The sequence below is a fragment of the Myotis lucifugus genome, unplaced genomic scaffold (genome assembly GCF_000147115.1).
Source record: "Myotis lucifugus unplaced genomic scaffold, Myoluc2.0 scaffold_991, whole genome shotgun sequence".
Taxonomy (NCBI): Eukaryota; Metazoa; Chordata; class Mammalia; order Chiroptera; family Vespertilionidae; genus Myotis; species Myotis lucifugus.
The window spans coordinates 14354-34679 of NW_005872039.1; the positions used below are offsets into that span (position 1 = coordinate 14354).

The 20326-nt window shown below is 41.5% G+C and overlaps 1 protein-coding gene across 1 annotated transcript in view; it reads right to left on the bottom strand.

Moving 5' to 3' along the window:
- Positions 1-20326, bottom strand: part of LOC102429272 (NACHT, LRR and PYD domains-containing protein 1-like) — an 86856-nt gene that overhangs the window by 7806 nt on the left and 58724 nt on the right. The window contains 3 exon segments of the mRNA XM_023747809.1: positions 4011-4136; positions 4615-4874; positions 13876-14099. Of these exon segments, the coding sequence (XP_023603577.1) occupies positions 4011-4136; positions 4615-4874; positions 13876-14099 (610 nt within the window).

Here is a 20326-nt window from a genome sequence, read left to right on the forward strand (position 1 = left end):
CGATATGTAGGATGTATTTTCTTTTTTTTAATAATTAAATCTTTATTGTTCAGATTATTACATTTGTTCCTCTTTTTTCCCCCCATAACTCCCCTCCTCCCAGTTCCCACCCCACCCTCCGCCCTCACTCCCCACGCACTGGCCTCATTCATAGGTGCATGATTTTTGTCCAGTCTCTTCCCGAATTTCCCACACCCCTTCCCCCCCCCCCAAACATAGTCAGTCCATTCTCTTTCTATGTCCCTGATTCTATTATAATCACCAGTTCATTCTGTTCATCAGATTATTTATTCACTTGATTCTTAGATTCACTTGTTGATAGATGCGTATTTGTTGTTCATAATTTGTATCTTTACCTTTTTCTTCTTCTTCCTCTTCTGAAAGGATACCTTTCAGCATTTCATATAATACTGGATTGGTGGTGATGAACTCCTTTAACTTTTCCTTATCTGTGAAGCTCTTTATCTGACCTTCAATTCTGAATGATAGCTTTGCTGGATAAAGTACTCTTGGTTGTAGGTTCTTGGTATTCATCACTTTGAATATTTCTTGCCACTCCCTTCTGGCCTGTAAAGTTTCTGTTGAGAAATCAGCTGACAGTCGTATGGGTATTCCCTTGTAGGTAACTGAGTTTCTTTCTCTTGCTGCTTTTAGGATTCTCTCTTTGTCTTTTGCTCTTGGAATTTTAATTACGATGTGTCTTGGTGTGGTCCTCTTTGGATTCCTTTTATTTGGGGTTCTCCGCGCTTCCTGGACTTGTAAGTCTATTTCTTTCACCAAGTAAGGGAAGTTTTCTGCCATTATTTCTTCAAATAGGTTTTCTTTTTTTTTTTAAATATATTTTATTGATTTTTTACAGAGAGAAAGGGAGAGAGATAGAGAGTTAGAAACATCGATGAGAGAGAAACATCGATCAGCTGCCTCTTGCACATCTCCCACCGGGGATGTGCCCGCAACCGAGGTACATGCCCTTGACCGGAATCGAACCTGGGACCCTTCAGTCCGCAGGCCGACGCTCTATCCACTGAGCCAAACCGGTTTTGGCTCTTCAAATAGGTTTTCAATATCTTGCTCTCTCTCATCTTCTGGCACCCTTATTATTCTGATGTTGGTACGCTTGTAGCTGTCCCAGAGGCTCCTTACACTATCTTCACACTTTCGGATTCTTTTTTCATTTTGCTTTTCCAGTTGGTTTTTTTTTTTTGCTTCCTCGCATTTCAAATCTTTGACTTGATTCTTGTCCTCCTCTGGTCTGCTGTGGGGAGTCTGTATAATATTCCTTATTTCAGTCAGTGTATGCTTACTTTCTAGTTGGTCCTTTATCACACCATCGAGGGTCTCATTAGATTTCCTGTACATCTCATCAAGTTTATCGACAGCCTCTGGAAGCCTCTTGAGAGATCTCAAAAGTGTGGTTTTGAATTCTATATCCAGTAGCCTGCTTTCCTCCGGTTCTGTCCTTTGTGGCCTGTTTCTTTGTCTTGGCATTTTTTTATGCTTCGCTGTGTCGATAGATTGGCTTTCCGTGTTAAGTGTCCCAATTACCTGAGGTAGGCACTCTTGGTGCACCCCCTTGTGGTCTCTGTGAGCAGTCTTGTAGTCAAGCCTTGATTGTTGTGGGTAATTACTACTTGACCTCCAGGCCAACTGGTTGTGAGAATCAGCTGTGTTTGCAGTGGGAGAACTTCTGTTCTCTAGGGAGGTGCTAATCTAGCCTTTGCCTGAGGCTATCCGGCAAATGGCTCTGTGCAGGGCTTGGGCAGGGCGGGTCCCACAGGATCAACAGGGCGGAGGAGGGAGCAGTTATGGCTGCTCTCAGTCTGTCCCCAGGGGCTCTGCCTCTCTGTCCCAGCAACCGCTGCAAACCTCGGAGGGACCGAAGCCAGACATTCCCGCTTCTCCCGTTTGAGTCTGGGTCCCTAGAGACTCGCCCGGATCTGGAGCTCAGAGTCTGAGGCTCCCTCTGGATTGAAATAGTCAACCGCGCCCTCAGCCACCAGCCTGCGCTGCGCGCACTCCGCACCTTAGGTATTTTACTTCAGCACTGCGCCTCCTCTGATTCTCGGTTCCTCCTAGTTGTAGAACTTCCACTCAGCCAGCCTTCCTGTGGTTCTGGATGATGTCCGTTCCCGTCCTTTTAGTTGTATTTTTGAAGTGGTATTCGAGGCAGCAAACTCCCACGTTAACCTATGCCGCCATCTTGGTTTGCAGGATGTATTTTCATTGTTCACGACCCACAGGTTGAGAACGGCTCCATCCATCAACTAATCTTCATCTCAGCTGCTTTTTCCCTAATCAAGGCATCTGCAGCTCCTGCAGGTACCATAGCAATGGCCTTTTGATTTGTCTTTTGTTTTCACTCTTGTCTTCTTATCACACATTCTTACCCAGCAGCCAGAGGCATCTATGTGAAACTAAAGCAGGTCTTGTATTACCAAGCAACAACCTCTGAGATCTTATCATTGCACTTAGAACAAAATCCAAACTCCATATCAGGGCAACAGAGTTGATGGGCCCTAGGAAACCTCTGTCTCTTGTGTGACTCCATCTTTCTTCTCTCTTTGCTACACTCATTAAGCTCTGCCACACTGACCTCCTATTTGTCATGTGGAGGGATTAAGGGTCTCTGCTGCTCTCTCCTCTGCACCTGAAGTGCTCTGTTACAAATATTCACCCTTCTTGTCACTCAGGTCTCAGCTTATATGTCACAGCTCAGTGGCTCCTCCCCTGACCACCCAATATAAAGCAGCCCAAGTCACTCTCTTAAGTGACATAGTTGTGTTTTCCTCATAGCACTTCATGGTTCTAGGTCCATTTCTTTAATGATGTAGGTCTCATCCACCAGAATGTCATCTTCCCAAGGGCAGGGCCTTTCTGTCTTGTTCACTGGACTCTCACAAATGAAGACAGCACATGGTTGGCACTGGGTAAATGTGTGATGAATCACTTAATCATGTCTCTCATCACTTGTTAAGATCTAACACAGCAGGAAAATCTAAGGTATTCATTGTTGGATTCATGTTTCTCAACTCAAAAGATACATAACATTTCCTCATTACTCCTGGAAATGTATTCCATCTGTCATTGTCACTTCAAGTGGTCCAAGGACTCATATCAGAACAGAAGGGAAAAAAAGAAAGATCAACTCTGGTTGACCTGCAAACTACCATTCAGTTTAAAATCTGACCCTAAGCAACAAATCTTGGCAATGGTGAACATTAGGATATCATGAATGAATGTCCAGTGGCCTGACGTCATTCCCTTTGGAGAAAGGGGAGACTGAGAAAGGATAGAAGACAGCCCCTGATGCCCAGACCTGATGCGATGCTCACAACTAGACCTCATTGTTATTACAAACTGATCTGATGCCGCCATCTCTGCTGTGTTATCCTCCTGTTGAACACATATAACCTCACAATCGCCAAACTTGCCCCTGTTCCACTTCAAAATGAGCTATTTTAGCAATTATATCTTCACAATTGTGGTGCCTGCCCTTCTTAGAGAGAAAATGTGTAGAGGTTCCCAATCATAGAATTGCCCTACATTCTCAGAATACCAGACCTAGACCAAATCTCCATTTCCTTAGATCTTCCCCGAAATTATCCAACTAAGGCCCAAATCCTGAAATAGGTTCTTTCTGCGTCTTTTGATGTGACGGGCCCCACGGTTCCCATTGGTGTGTGTTCTCTCACTGCAATGAGTAACAATCCCACTGTGTTCAGCTACAGGTGTGTTCCTGTTGGTTTTGCTTGAAGAGCATCAACACCCTATAGCCCGACACTTCTTACTTCCCCTAAGTCAAACCCCATTGTTATCCCTATCCTGAATATGAACCTGCCTCTTACTATCCTCCTTTCTCCCAACCTTTGAAGCATTCCTGCTTACCCAAAATTCCACTCGCTGTCTGCCCAACCCTAACTGGGCCTGCCCCTGGGGAAGCTCTGAAACCTGTCTCACAGCTATTCCCAAGCATGACCTCTCAGGGAGGAGGGGATATCTAAGCTGCTCACCTCAGGGATTATTTTCAACTTGTCTGAACCAGACACAGTATATCGGAAACCCACGTTGAGTGGTGTCAGCGGAGGCGGCTTGCGTATTTGAAAAAACTGGAACTTCTTTTCTTCATCATCTATGGCCTAAGGGGCATACGGACACTGATTAAGAAAAGGGTTTCTGTGGTCTAATCCAGATAGTCCACCCTATAGAATCTGGTCTGAACAAGATGAGGTGGTGTTTTCACATATTTATGTGAGTGAAGGGGTTATAGCACTCAACTCTCCCAACCCAATGACTGCTACACAGAGATCCCCATACTTGGCCAGTGCTGTGTTCAGGGTGTGAATGGGGCACGGCTAGAGAAGAATTGAGAATGGAGGAGTGGGTGCAGCTCTGGGCAGGGAGCCCCTCCCATCCTTCTGACTCCTGGAAAGAAGCTGCAAAAGGTGTCTAGCAATGAGTAGTGAAGCAGTGAGCCCAGTTGGGAAAGGCCTTAGGGACAGGACACCAGTTCATGTCCCATACTTAAGCCCAGTTGACCCAATAGGGAGCTCTCTGGATGCATGTCATGTCTCTGTCAACCCATCCTTGCCTGCCCTTTCCAGCTATTGGGGCAACCTTTTGAATGGTGCAGTCGCTGGGGATTAGGTAGAGGTGGAAGTTGACTTCCTTGGATTGGAGGCGATAGTAGAGCAACACGTTGGAGATGACTGGAATGCTCAGGGCTGTGTGGATCATTCTCAGTAGAACGCCCATGGGGGAGAAGCTAGGGTTCTCCAGGACTATGTACTGTGGCTCCACACTGGCTGGCTTCTCCATGAGTATCCCATCCTCTTTAATGTGGGCCACTTGGAACCAGGATATGTCCACATGTTGCCCTGAAAAGAATAAATTTGAAAGGTGAGCATTTGGTGCCCTCACTGAGTCATGTATGCGTGGGGCAGTGGGGTCCTTAGGCATAGACTCAGTGGCCTATCTGGGGAACCCAGCAGGGAAGGCAGAATCCTGGGTCTGGGTCCTTTTGTGGTTGTGGGCAATAGGTTTTCCAGAGTGGTAGCATCGCAAGAAGCCACTCAAGCCAAACCTTTACCATAGCCTAGCTTCTCCATATTTTTCCTCTGTGGAATTTGGTTGAGTTCTTGGCTTTTCAGCATTATTTGGTCAATGTCTTCTTTTCCTTTAATGCTTGTGTCTAATTGTTTCTAATGTCTATGAGCTACTTGATACTATTCTTATACATTCCTTTTCTGCCCAAATCAGCCAGAATTGGTTTCTTTGATTGCAGCAAAAATCTCTGACCAGTGTACCAGGTGTGGATATTGTCACCACAATAGAGAGCTTGAGGGATGAAGGCTGGTAGTGGGAGATACATTGGCGTAAATGTCAGGAGTCCTGGCTCCATCCCTGTGTTGCCTGGCAATTGCTGCAATGCATACCGTTTCTGGGCAGTCCAGGGACATACAGCAAGGCTCTCAGGCCCTTGGTTTGCATGGGCACCAATCAGGACATGGCTGACTGATTTAATCCCAGAAGTGCCTGTGGAGACTACAGCTAAAGTTTTCTCATTTATTAATTCCTTTGTGTGTGTGTGTGTGAAAAATAATATCTTAGTGGTGTACACCACCTGACAAAGTGCAGAAATATTTACATCTGATCTTACCAAGCAGTGCAACTATTATTAACATCTTTCCCTTTTCCACTAGTCTTTCTCTGCAGCAACACCTTTTCATGTTTTCATTTTGGCCATGTCCCTTTGCCTTTCCCGAGTTGGTTTAAATTTCCCCAACAGCCTATGGACCTTTCTAATGACTGCAGTACTTGATCCCTCCCAGTGGATGCAGCATCCCTAGTTCACTGCTTCTTGTTGTAGTGTTGAGGTTGCTTCCACCTCTTTGCCATGATAGATAGTCCTTCAATGCACATGTTTCTGCAAAGAACTTTTCTATTTCTCTTGAGCTACTACCTTGGAATTGTAAGTCCCAAGGGATAAGAAAGTGTGTGAAAGGATGTGACCAATTCTATGACTTGCCAGGTTTTGCCAAATTGCTTCTCCAACAGGTGGTGCACTTTGCATTGCTTGGTGACACTAATTGGATGATGTTACTTCACCTTCCACAGAACTGGAATGTCCTCATGTGTCAGATGGGGTAACTGAAGCTCCTGGAGGGAAGTGTTTTTTCGAAGGTCATGAGTCAGCTACAGCCCTGGGCTGAGATCCCTGCTCTCAGACCATAGTTCGCGGCACTTAAACTCTGTGCCACACTAATTTTGACTGAATTCTGGATGGTGCTTTGTGTGTATCCAACTTGCCTTCTTGCTAAGGTGACCAACTGTTCTGGTTTGCCTAGGACAGAGAGGGCTAAGAACTGCATGTAGAACCTCACCAATGATGGTAAAAAGCAGCCAGTGCCAAACTCCTAAATGAGGCCACTATTAGTCACTGAGGTCATTGTTTCCAGGATAACAAGAAGCTTCAGCCCAGACAGCAGGCCACAGGGATTCCTGGGGTCTTGGTTTCTTGGCTGGGCTCAGCACAGTGAGCTACAAGGAGACTTTGTGCATTTTGCCTCTTGCTTTTTGTATAGAATCCCAAAGGAATAGTCCTGCCTGGTTAAAGGGTGAGGTCCAGAATTCGGCCTAGAGAACGCTGGTGGACATGGGCTTGGGTAGACCTGGAGTGAGTAGTGGTGTAGCTCTTTTCCTGGTGGTAATACACCTGGGTTACAATCTCAACTCTGGTCAAGTATCTTCACCTCTCTGAGCTTTAATTTCCTCGTAGGTATATCAATCAAGATGACATGAGCATATATAGTATGTAGCTGATTTGCATGATATGGGACACAGAATGCTCAGTAACTGTCTACAGTTGTAATTATTAACCATGTCCCAGGACCCCTCAGAGAAAAGTGCCACCATTTGGTGAATTCACTCCTGTCCCGAAATGGCTTTCAGTCTCAAATGTTTAGGTGAGATTCCTGTATGCTTGAACAGATTGCTGTTCTTTGGGTAAATCCTATTTCCTAAGCCCACCAGAAGGAGATACAAGACTGACCAAGGCATGGCTAGGGTGTCCTCATGACAGGGAGGGGCCAACTCACCTACCCTCAAGATAGTATGATTTGGGAGCTGGGAGCAGGAGCTAAGGCACATCTTGTCCTCTTGGGCTCTGTTGGACAATTCTGACTCCAGGCCTTAGACACATGAGGTTTTCCTCCTGGAATACCCTGGTGTAGAGCAGGGAGTGGCTTTGTAGCCCTGAGCATCCAAACCAATAACAGACCTAGGCAGAACTGAATCTATTGACTCTATTGGCCATGTCCCTATCTCCCTGACAAAGCACTTGGAGATGCTCAAGGCCAAGGTCTCACTTTGAAGAATGGGCAAAATGTTTGTTGTGGTGGCATTATTCATCACTCTATAGATGGTCAGGTGGAAAGAATTAACCAGTCCCAGCTTGTTGTGTGAGCCCTATGCACCTTTTCCTCAACTTTTCACATGTGAATGGGCCTCTACAGAGCCTGACCTATTTCTCTCTCCCTCTGCACCCTTGGGACTGGCCTCTGTTGCTCCTGCACCCAAGCTCTCCTCCTGATGAGTAGCTTGACTTGTTTACTAAACCTTTGGTCTCAACAAATTAGTCTCTTCTGGGTCTGGTCAGTTCTTTGCTTTTTTAGCTTTCTCATTCTATTTATTTTTCTATTAGTTTGCAAATTCTTCTTACACTCACGCACACACATATATACATATAAATATTATATATTTTAACGCCCATACTTAGAGCCTCAGTAAATCAATGCCTCTACCTAGTGGTGATACTAAATATATTCAACTACTAGAATGGCATTTTAAATCAATATATGAATCTATTTGGTCATGCACTGCTGAACTATGGCAATATACTCTGAGAAAAACATCTTTTCACAATTTTGTCATTGTACAAACATCAGAGTGTACGTACACAAACCTAGATGATATAGAACACTACACACCTATGTTATACAGAATACCACCATTGTATATGTGGTCTGTCATTGACCAAACCATTGATATGTGGCACATGACTATAAATGAAGCATTAAAATTATATCCTCCTTTATTATATAAACAAGCTATACATATCAAAAAAGTGCATTCAACTAATATAAACTATAACATGAGCTGTTTATTAAATCATTCCATCATGGGGGGAAGGGGGAAGGGTGTCTTGAAAAAAAAATAGGCTCAGACCTTGCTGCCTATCCCCGGGTGATGTGGAAAGATGCTGCCTCAACCACCCCATCTATTCCTGCACATGCGCAGGCCTCATTACTTGTCTCTGTGGCAACACTGGATTATGTTGTCAGGTCACCTGTGGTCTCAAAAAGTGGAGAATTTATCTTTCCTAATCAGTACTGAAGTATTTCAGTATTTTAACCCAGATCGCAGTTCTAGTACAGCCTTCACCCTCTTGTGAACTACACTGAGACCTTTGGATTCTTTAACACTCAACTTGCTATTGTTGTTGGCCCTTTGTTCTCTCTCTTTTTAAAATCCCCACACATCAGGCATTATTATTATTGCTTTATCTAGTCATTGGTTTGTTAGACTTACCCAGATGTGTCTCAGTATCTTTGCTGATTATTTCATCTTGCATCTCATGCTTTTTATATGTGATCATTTTGCTTGAAGTACATCCTTTAGAATTTCCTTCAGTAAGGATTTGTTTGTGGAAAGCTATCTTGATTTTAGTCTATTTTAAAATGTCTATTTTAGAGGATTAAAAATGGCGGCAGAGTAAGTGGGTGCTGCACAGACATGCTAACAGGAACAAGCTGGAATTACAACTAAAATACAGAAAATCTTCCTGAATAATCAACGGAAAACTTGCAGGAGAGAACCCTGATACCTGAGGACCGAAAGTGGAGACTGCATAGAGACTAGTAGAAGGGGCGGAGGTGAGAAAGGGCTGGCCAGGTGTCCACAGACAGCCACTGAAGACCCGGAGATATATTTCAGCTGTGGGGGGTTGCCACTGAGAACTCTGGGATCTAATCTCCAAGTTCCTCCCCAACCCCCCAGAAGAGTGCACCAAAACTGGGAAGAGTACCCACATAACATCTGCATGAGAAAAGCAGCAGGGTGCTATCTGCCAGGAAGTGACTGCTGAAAATTCAGGCACCCTATTAAAGGTCCAATGCACAAAATTCCCTGTGGAGCCACCCACCTTGTGCTCTGGTAGAGGGAGGGTGAAGAGGACTGGAGCTATGAGAGCAGAAGCCAGGAATGGGGACTCATGGGATAGAGCTCAGAAGGCAGACCCCCAAGTTTCATTCCCTCACACAGCAGAGGTCATCTTTCCCACATAGACATTTGCCTTGCCTGAGGGGAAGACAGTTGACACACCCTATTGGAAAACACCTTGCTCTGAGGCCACTTAAGACATTAAAAATAACAATCAGCCTCCAGACAGAAGCAACTGCCCCACCTTGTTGAAAACACTCTTGCCACACCTGAGGAAAATTGCCTGATGGGCAATTAAAGTTGGAATCCTATTAGTTGGCCTCTGGAAGTTTTGAGTTTTTGCCTGATCTAATTAGACAGAAACAGCCTTTAACACTGTCCTGCACTAGAGATTGAGGGATGTAAAGGATCTAGCTAATACATAGTCACAAACCCAAACAGACAGCCAAAATGAGTAAACAAAGAAACAACGCCCAAATGAAAAAACTAGAGAATTCTTCAGAAGGAGTAAATGAAGCAGAGATAAGAAATTTATCTGAAACGAAGTTCAGAGTAATAATGAAAAAAATGCTCCACAGCATGAAAAAAAGATATTAGTAACTATGAAAAAAGAACAGCCTAAAATTAAGAATGGCATAACACAAATAAAGAACACATTGGAAGGAATACACAGCAGATTAGGGGAAGCTGAGGATCAAATTCGTGATTTAGAAGACAAAGTTGAAAATATCACTCAATCAGAGAACCAAAAAAGAAAAAAACAATTAAAAAAAACAAAACAGGAGAAAAGCTTAAGGGAGCTGTGGGACAACATGAAATGTAACAATATTAGTATAGCAGGTGTGCCAGAAGAGGCAGTAACAGAGAAAGGCATAGAGAAGGTGTTTGAAGAAATAATGGTAGAAAACTTCTCTAACCTGGTAAAGGAAAAAGTTACACAAGTTCAGGAGGCACAGAGTAGCCCAAACAAGAAGAACCAAAACAGGCCCATGCCCAGAAACATCATAATAAAAATGCCAAAATTAAAGACAAAGAGAGAATCTTAAATGCAGCAAGAGAAAAGAAAACTGTTACCTACAAAGGAGTTCCCTTAAGGCTGACACCTGATTTCTCTTCAGAAACTCTACAGGCCAGAAGGGGATGGCATGAAGTACTCAAAGCAATGGAAAGCAAGGATCTGAGACCAAGATTACTATATCCAGCAAGGCTATCATTCAAAATAGATGGTCAAATAAAGACCTTCTCAGACAAAAAAAAGGCTAAAGGAGCACATCACCACCAAGCCAGCATTATAAGAAATGCTAAAGGGATAGCTATAATGAGGAGAAACAGAGAGAGAAACCTAACCATACAGAATTAAAATGGCAATAAATAAATACCTACCAATGATAACCCTAAATGTAAATGGATTAAATGTTCCTATCAAAAGGCTTAGGGTAGCTGAATGGGTACAAAAACATGACTCAACTATATGCTATCTACAAGAGAGCTACCTCAAAACAAAAGACACACAGAGCATGAGAGTGAAGGGATCATTTTCCATGCAAATGGGAAAGAAAAAAAAGCTGGAGTAACAATACTCATTTCCGACAAAATAGATTTTAAAATGAAGACCATCACAGGAGACAACAAAAGTCACTACATAACACTATAGCAGTGATGGCGAACCTATGACACGTGTGTCAGAGGTGACACGCGAACTCATTTTTTTGGTTGATTTTTCTTTGTTAAATGGCATTTGAATATATAAAATAAATATCAAAAATAAAATCTTTGTTTTACTATGGTTGCAAATATCAAAAAATTTCTATATGTGACACGGCACCAGAGTTAAGTTAGGGTTTTTCAAAATGCTGACATACCGAGCTCAAAAGGTTTGCCATCACTGTACTATAGGGATCGATCCAACAAGAGGATATAACAATGGTAGACATATATGCACCCAATATAGGAGCACCTAAATATATAAAAAACTTATAGAAGACTTTAACAGAGAGATTGACAACAAACAGTCATAGCTGGCGACTTTAACACCCCTCTGACTTCACTGGATAGATCTTCCAAACAAAATCTTAACAAGGAAACAGAGACTCTAAAGGACACACTGGATCAGATGGATTTAATTGACATTGATAGAACATATCACCCCAACACAGTAGAATATACATTCTTCTCAAGTGCACATGGGTCATTCACAAAGATAGACCACATGTTAGGACACAAAACAATTTCAAGAAGATTGAAATTATATCAAGCATCTTCTCAGGTCACAGTGGAATGAAACTAGAAATCAACTACAGTAAAAACACCCAAAAACATTCAAACACATGGAGGTTAAATAATGAATGGGTTACCAACGAGATCAAGATGAAATAAAAAACTTCCTGGAAACAAATGAAAATGAACACACAACAACCCAAAATATGTGGGACACAGTAAAAGCAGTCCTGAGAGGGAAATTCATAGCACTACAGGCATACCTAAAAAAAACAACACACACACAAGAAAAACTAACAATAAACTACTTAACCCTACAATTTAAAGAAGTAGAAAGAAAACAACAAGAAAAACCTAGAGTAAGTAGAAGGGAGAGAATAATAAAGATTAGAGCAGAAATAAATAACATAGAGACTACAAAAACAATACAAAAATCAATGAAACCAAGTGCTGGTTCTTTGAAAGGATAAACAAAATTGATAAACTGTTAGCCAGACTCATCAAGAAACAAAGAGAGAGGACCCAAATAAATAAAATTAGAAACAAAGGGGAGAAGTAACCACTGACACCACAGAAATACAAAGAATTGTAAGAAAATACTATGAACAACTATATGCCAACAAGCTGGACAATGTGGATGAAATAGAAAAATTCCTAGAAAAATATAATCTCCCAAACTGAATCAGGAGGAATCAGAAAACCTGAATAGGCCAATAACAACTGATGAAATAGAAGCAGTAATAAAAAAACTCCCACCAAACAAAAGCCAAGGTCCAGATGGCTTCACAGGGGAGATTTACCAAACATTGAAAGAAGAACTAAGACCTATACTCCTTAGACTATTTCAGAAAATCTAAGAGGAAGGAACACTTCCAAACGCTTTTTATGAGGCCTGCATTATCCTAATTCCAAAACTCGAAAAAGACACTACAAAGAAAGAGAATTTCAGGCCAATATCCCCGATGAATATAGATGCTAAAAATCCCCCCCAAAATTCTAGCAAATTGCATCCAGCAATAAAGTGAAAAGATCAAACACCATGATCAAGTGGGATTTATTCCAGGGATGCAAGACTGGTACAATATTCACAAATCAATAAACATGATACATCATATAAACAAATTGAAAGACAAAAATCACATGATTATATCAATATATGCAGAGAAAGCATTTGACAAAATCTAACACCCAATTCTTGATTGGCAATTATTTCCTCATTACTGTGAGGATATCAGTCTATTGTCTTCTGTCTTTCATTGCTACTGTTGAAAATCAGTTGTCATCCTAATTGTAGCACCTTTATGGCTAATCTTTCTGGGTGCTGTTAAAAACTAACCTTAGATGTCTGTATTCTGGCAATGCACTTGACTGGGTTGATTGCTGATTTCTCTCTGTCCCTCTCTCCTGCTTTGGATTTTTTCCTTCCTAGAAAGAAATTCTTTCAGCAATTCTAGAAATTTCTTGGTAATTCTTTGAATATAACATCCTCTCCATTCTCTCTATAATATTCTCCTGGAATTTTGATGAGATGTATGTTAGGCCTTCTCATAGTATCTTTCCATGTCACTTATTCTTTTCTTAATTATGCTTTATTATATTTTCTGTCAATGTAGCCTTGTTTCAAACTTGATTCATCATTATAATGGTTTATTGCTTCTTGTTCATATTTTAAAAATGATTTCTTTAAGCATAAAAACATACTTAATTTTTTCTGATAATTTAAATGTCTGACTTCTTTATAGCCTGATATAACCTGACATTTTTGTTGGTTCTCACTTATGATGCCTGTTCCCTGTTTCTAAGGTTTTGCTTGTAAGCTTATATTTTTAGAATTTTATCTGTTGGCAGTCTTGGGAGGTGTTGGGATAATAACACTACCCTTTATGAGTAAATCTCCTTCTGAGATGCCCTACTTTTGTGGCTTGAGTTCTCATATGGAGTCTGGTGACACTGTTTCTTCTCCCTGCCTCTAAGAGTAGCAATGGCTTCCTATTTGTTGCTATTCTCCAGGTACCTCAACCTTTCTCTTTTGTTCACGTTGCCTTACTTGCAAATAGACTAGTCTTTGAAAAGTCTTCTAGAAAATCTCAAATGAGTACATCATATGTTTCCTGCTGAGACCCTGAGTAATATAATCTATGTGAAGAGAACTTAATAAATGATGGCTATTATTGTTATTGAGGAGACCACTTTCTATTGAGGGGAATCTTCAAGTAATTCAGGCAAAAATGATTATGATGCTTGGGAACACAAATGTTTCAAAACAGATATGCCCCGAGCACTGTCGAATGAGAAAGAAAGCTCTCTCCACTTCTTTAACGCCCGAACCCCTTAGTCAGTCTAAGGAAGCCCCAAGACCTTCCCTCAGGATATTGCCATCGGAAGCCATTTCAAGCCCATTCTCACCACCATGACCTTCCCCCACACCTCCCTCTCACTCACCTTGGAAGGCTATAAAGTGAGGGAGGTACACAGCTGCCACAGCTCCTGGTTCAGCCTTGATGTCAAACAGAGGCCCTGCAACCATCCAGCTGTGCTGTGGGACAATCTGGTCCAGGAACTGGTCCCAAGCACAGAATTCAATCTCAATGGTCACTGGCCCTCTCACCACAAAGTAGAGACCCATGTTGGGACAGTGGTAGGAACCAGCCACAGGGAAGTGAACTCTGGGGATAGCGGAGAGAGGAAGACATTGAATTAATTACTCCACACAAGCTCACTGACTACCTACTGGATGCCCGACCCCATGCAGTGCACTGTGTATCTAGTAGAGTGGCTGCAAGCTCAGATGTCACAGCCAGAGGGCTTTGGGTTTGATTCTTTTTTTAAAAAACAAAAGCCCAGGACCAGATGGCTTCTCAGGGGAGTTTTACCAAACTTTCAAGGAAGAACTAAAACCTATCCTCCTCAGACTACTACAAAAAATTCAAGAGGAAGGAACACTTCCAAGCTCATTCTATGAAGCCAGCATCACCCTAATACCAAAACCAGGTAAAGACAACACAATGAAAGAGAATTACAGGCCGATATCCCTCATGAACATAGATGCCAAAATCCTCAACAAAATCTTAGCAAATCGGATCCAGCAGTACATCAGAAGGATCATACACCATGACCAAGTAGGATTTATCCCAGGGATGCAAGGATGGTACAACTTCCGTAAATCAATAAACGTAATACATCACATAAACAAATTGAAAGAAAAAAAAACCCACAGTCATATCAATTGATGCAGAAAAAGCATTCGACAAAATCCAACACCCATTTTTGATAAAAACTCTCAGCAAGGTGGGAATAGAAGGATCATACCTCAACATAATAAAAGCCATATATGACAGGCCCACAGCCAACATCATACTCAATGGACAAAAACTAACACCATTTCCCCTAAGAACAGGAACAAGACAGGGATGCCCACTCTCACCACTCCTGTTCAACATAGTCCTGGAAGTATTGGCCATTGCAATTAGACAAGAAGAAGAAATAAAAGGCATCCAAATTGGAAAAGAGGAAGTAAAACTGTCCTTATTTGCAGACGACATGATATTATACATACAAAACCCTAGAGACTCCATCAAAAAACTACTAGACTTAATACATGAATTTGGCAATGTAGCAGGATACAAAATTAACCCCAAGAAATCTATGGCCTTTCTATACACCAATAGTGAACTTGCAGAAAGAGAGATTATAAAAACAATCCCATTTACCATTGCACCAAAAAAATTAATATACCTAGGAATAAACTTAACTAAAGAGGTAAAAGACCTCTACTCAGAAAACTACAGGACGTTGAAAAAAGAGATAGAGGAAGACATAAAGAGATGGAAGAACATACCATGTTCTTGGATTGGTAGAATCAACATCATTAAAATGTCCATACTACCCAAAGCAATCTATAAATTCAATGCACTTCCCATTAAAACACCAATGGCCTACTTCAAAGATCTAGAACGAACTCTCCAAAAATTCATCTGGAATAAAAAAAGACCCCGAATAGCTACAGCAATCCTGAGAAAGAACAAAGTAGGTGGGATCTCAATGCCAGATATCAAGCTGTATTACAAAGCCACTGTTCTCAAAACTGCCTGGTACTGGCACAAGAACAAACATATAGATCAGTGGAATAGAATAGAGAGTCCAGAAATTAGCCCGAACCAATATGCTCAATTAATTTTTGACAAAGGAGTCATGAACATACAATGGAGCCAAGATAGTCTCTTCAATAAATGGTGTTGGGAAAATTGGACAGATATATGCAAGAAAATGAAACTAGACCACCAACTTACACCATACACAAGAATAAACTCAAAATGGATAAAGGACTTAAATGTACCACAGGAAACCATAAAAATTCTAGAAGAATACAAAGGCAACAAAATCTCAGACATATGCCAAAACAATTTCTTCACTGATACAGCTCCTAGGGCAGTTGAAACTAAAGAGAAACTGAACAAATGGGACTACATCAAAATAAAAAGCTTCTGCACAGCAAAAGAAACCATCAACAAAACAAGAAAACCCACTGCGTGGGAAAACATATTTGCCAACGTCATATCTGATAAGGGCCTAATCTCCAAAATTTATAGGGAACTCATACAACTTAACAAAAAGAAGATAAACAATCCAATCAAAAAATGGGCAAAGGATCTAAATAGACACCTTTCAAAAGAGGACATCCAGAAAGCCAAGAGACATATGAAAACATGCTCAAAGTCACTAATCATCCGAGAGATGCAAATCAAAACAACAATGAGGTACCATCTCACACCTGTCAGAATGGCTATCATCAACAAATCAACAAACGACAAGTGCTGGAGAGGATGTGGAGAAAAAGGAACACTTGCGCACTGCTGGTGGGAATGCAGACTGGTGCAACCACTATGGAAGACAGTATGGAGTTTCCTCAAAAAGCTGGAAATGGAACTCTCATTTGACCCTGTGATCCCACTTCTAGGAATATATCCCAAGAAACCAGAAACACCAATCAGAAAGGATATGTGCACCCATATGTTCGTAGCAGCACAATTCACCATAGCTAAGATCTGGAAACAGCCTAAGTGCCCATCAGTAGATGAATGGATTAGAAAACTGTGGTACATCTACACGATGGAATACTATGCTGCTGTAAAAAAGAAGGAACTCTTACCATTTGCAACAGCATGGATGGAACTGGAGAGTATTATGCTAAGTGAAATAAGCCAGTCAATGAGGAAAAATACCACATGATCTCACTCATTCATGGATAATAAAGACCATTACAAACTTTTGAACAATAATAGATACAGAGGCAGAGCTGCCTCAAACTGATTGTCAAACTGCAGTGGGAAGGCCAGAGAGGGTTGGGGGGCAGAAGGGAGGGGAGTAAGAGATCAACCGAAGGACTTGTATGCAGGCATATAAGCATAACTAATGGACATAAGACACTGGGGGGTAAGGGAGGGCAGGGGATTGTCAAGGGTGGGGGGGGAGGACACATATGTAATACCGTTTGTAATACTTATTATAATATTTTTTTAAAAAATAATAAAAAAATGCAAAAAAAATTTATTTTATTATTTAAAGTATTACAGATAGTAGTACATATGTCTCTCTTTTTTTTCCTCATTGACCTTCCCCCACCTCCCCTACCCCCTGGCACATGCCCTCACCACCCCACCACCCCCCAGTGTCTTGTGTCCCTCTCTCCCTACTGTGGATCCCTGAGCAAGTCATTGAACCTCCATAATCACAGTTTTCTTATTTTTAAGTAAAAGTAATAACAACACCATCTCTTAGAGTTGTAAGTAATAAATGACCTAATGTATACTGATGGCTTAATACTTGCATGGGTGTGGTTAGCTGTTTCTATAATGGTGATAATGATGAGAATAATAATGATAGTAATAATATTAATAATAATGAAACAGGCAAGTGTTATTGTTTTTAAAGGGCCTAATTTTCAGTAATTAATAACAATCTAAATGGTGATATTAATGATAACCACTTGAACTTAAAATAAAACTTACAGAGACTTTCGCCATGTTCCCTGTTGGTATAGAGCTGGCTTCTAGGATGTCATGTTCTGTGTGTAAGTTGTGAGGAATATTATCGCCCAGCTGAGATCATGTCTGTGACAATGAATGGGAATGTGCTATGTAAGAGATCAGAACTAAAATTATAGATATTTATTACTTAAGACTGGGAACCCTTGGAAGGCATGGCTCCATATTCATCTCATGGCCCCTTGTTGCTGGTATGGTACTTTGCACATAGCGAATGTCAATAAAGCAGGAATGTGTAGATGAAAAGACACTTAAAAGAGATTTATCATACATAACAAACCAAATAAAATGAATGGACTTGGTTTGAATCCTGATTAGAAAAAACTCACTGAAAGGACATAATTTGGACAATTGAGCATATTGAATACAGATGGGGTATCAGATGATATGAAAATGACTTATTATAAATGTTGTTAGATATGAGAGTGGCATTGTGGTTATGACAATAGTATTGTGTTTATTTTGTGTTCTTCAAAATTCATCACAAAACATATATGGATAAAATCACCTGATATCTTGTATTTAAAATAGCATAATAACAAAAGAAGAGGAAAGTGAATATTTGAAATAAATTTGGGAAAATTGTTGTTAAGGCTGGGTAATGAGTAAGTGGTAGTCCCTTGAACATTTTACTTTGTCGTTTGCAATTTTTCATAATAAAACTTCTGTTTCCAGAGAAACCAAGATGGTGGCCTATGTAAACACTGGAGTTTGCTGCCTGGAACAACCACTTCAAAAATACAACTAAAAGATGAAACAGACATCATCCAGAACCACAGGAAGGCTGGCTGAGTGGAAATTCCACAACTAGAAGGAAAGAGAAAAGCATACCGAGACTCAGAGGAGGCGCAGTGCAGAAGTAAAATACTAAGGTGCATTAGTGCATGAGAGAGGGCTGGTGGCTGAGGGCGCGGTTGTCGTTTTCAATCGGGAGGGAGTCTCAGGCTCTGAGCTCCAGTTCCGGGTGAGTCTCTGGGGACCCAGACTCAAACAGGAGAAGCGGGACTGTCTGGCATCGCTCAGAACTCGAGGGCAGCTTTCTCTCCAAGGGGCATGCAGTGATTGCCCAGACACTGAGAAGCAGAGCCTCTGAGAGCAGCCATAACTGCTAGCCCCGCCCTGTTGATCCCATGGGACCCGCCCCGCCCCGCCCAAGCCCTTCAGGGAGGCTTTTGCTGGATAGCCTAAGGCAGAGGCTAGATTAGCACCTCCCTAGAGATCCAGGAGCCAGGAGCCACCCAGAGGTCAGAGTGGGACCATCCAGTTTGCAGCTCCATGGAACGATAAAGGACACACTCAGGGGGCAGACTCAGGGAGCACCACAGCCCCATTGAAGCAAGTCTTGCTCCAGAGGGGTGTCTCCGGCACAGAAGTTCTCCCACTGCAGACACAGCTGATTCTCATAGCCAATTGGCCTGGAGGTCAATTCCTCCCAGTGATAACTACAACAATCAAGGCTTAACTACACCAAGACTGTGCACAAAGACCACAAGGGGGTGCACCAAGAATGTCCTCGTCAGGTAATTGGGAAGGCTGAACCACTGGGCCCTAGAGGACACTTAGCACAGAAAACCACTTTATCAACACAGGGAAGCATAAAAAATGCAGAGACAAAGAAAAAGGACACAGATGACAGAAATGGAGGAAAGCAAATGACTGGATATAGAGTTCAAAACCACACCTTTAAGGTTTTTCAAGAATTTTCTAGAAACTGCCAATAAACTTAATGAGACCTACAAGAAATCTAATGAGACCCTCGAGGTTGTGATAAAGGACCAACTAGAAATTAAGCATGCACTGACTGAAATAAAGAACATTATACAGAGTTCCAACAGCAGACCAGAGGAGCGCAAGAATCAAGTCAAGGATTTGAAATACGAAGAAGCAAAAAACACCCAACCGGATAAGCAAAATGAAAAAAGAATCCAAAAATACCAAGATAGTGTAAGGAGCCTCTGGGACAGCTTCAAGCATACCAACATCCGAATTATAGGGGTGCCAGAAGAAGAGAGAGAGCAAGATATCGAAAACCTATTTGAAGAAATAATGACAGAAAACTTCCCCTACCTGGTGAAAGTCCAGGAAGCGCAGAGAATCCCAAACAAAAGGTATCCAAAGAGGACCACACCAAGACACATCATAATTAAAATGCCAAGAGAAAAAGACAAAGAGAGAATCTTAAAAGCAGCAAGAGAAAGAAAGTCAGTTACCTACAAGGGAGCACCCATACGACTGTCAGCTGATTTCTCAACAGAAACTTTGCAGGCCAGAAGAGAGTGGCAAGAAATATTCAAAGTGATGAATGCCAAGATCCTACAACCAAGATTTCTTTATCCAGCAAAGCTATCATTCAGAATTGAAGGTCAGATAAAGAGCTTCACAGATAAGAAAAAGCTAAAGGAGTTCATCACCACCAAACCAGTATTATATGAAATGCTGAAAAGTATCCTTTAAGAAGAGGAGGAAGAAGAAAAAGGTAAAGATACAAATTATGAACAACAAATACACATCTATCAACAAGTGAATCTAAAAATCAAGTGAATAAATAATCTGATGAACAGAATGAACTGGTGATTATAATAGAATCAGGGGCATAGAAAGAAAGTGGACTGACTATTCTTGGGGGGGAAAGGGGTGAGGGGGATGCGGGAAGAGACTGGACAACAATCTTGCACCTATGAATGAGGACAGTGGGTGGGGAGTAAGGGGGGAGGGTGGGGTGGGAACTGGGTGGAGGGAAGTTATGGGGGAAAAAAGAGGAACAACTGTAAAAATCTGAACAATAAAGATTTAATTAATCAAAAAAAAAACAACCAAAAAAACTTCTGTTTCCATAATAAAAGTACTAA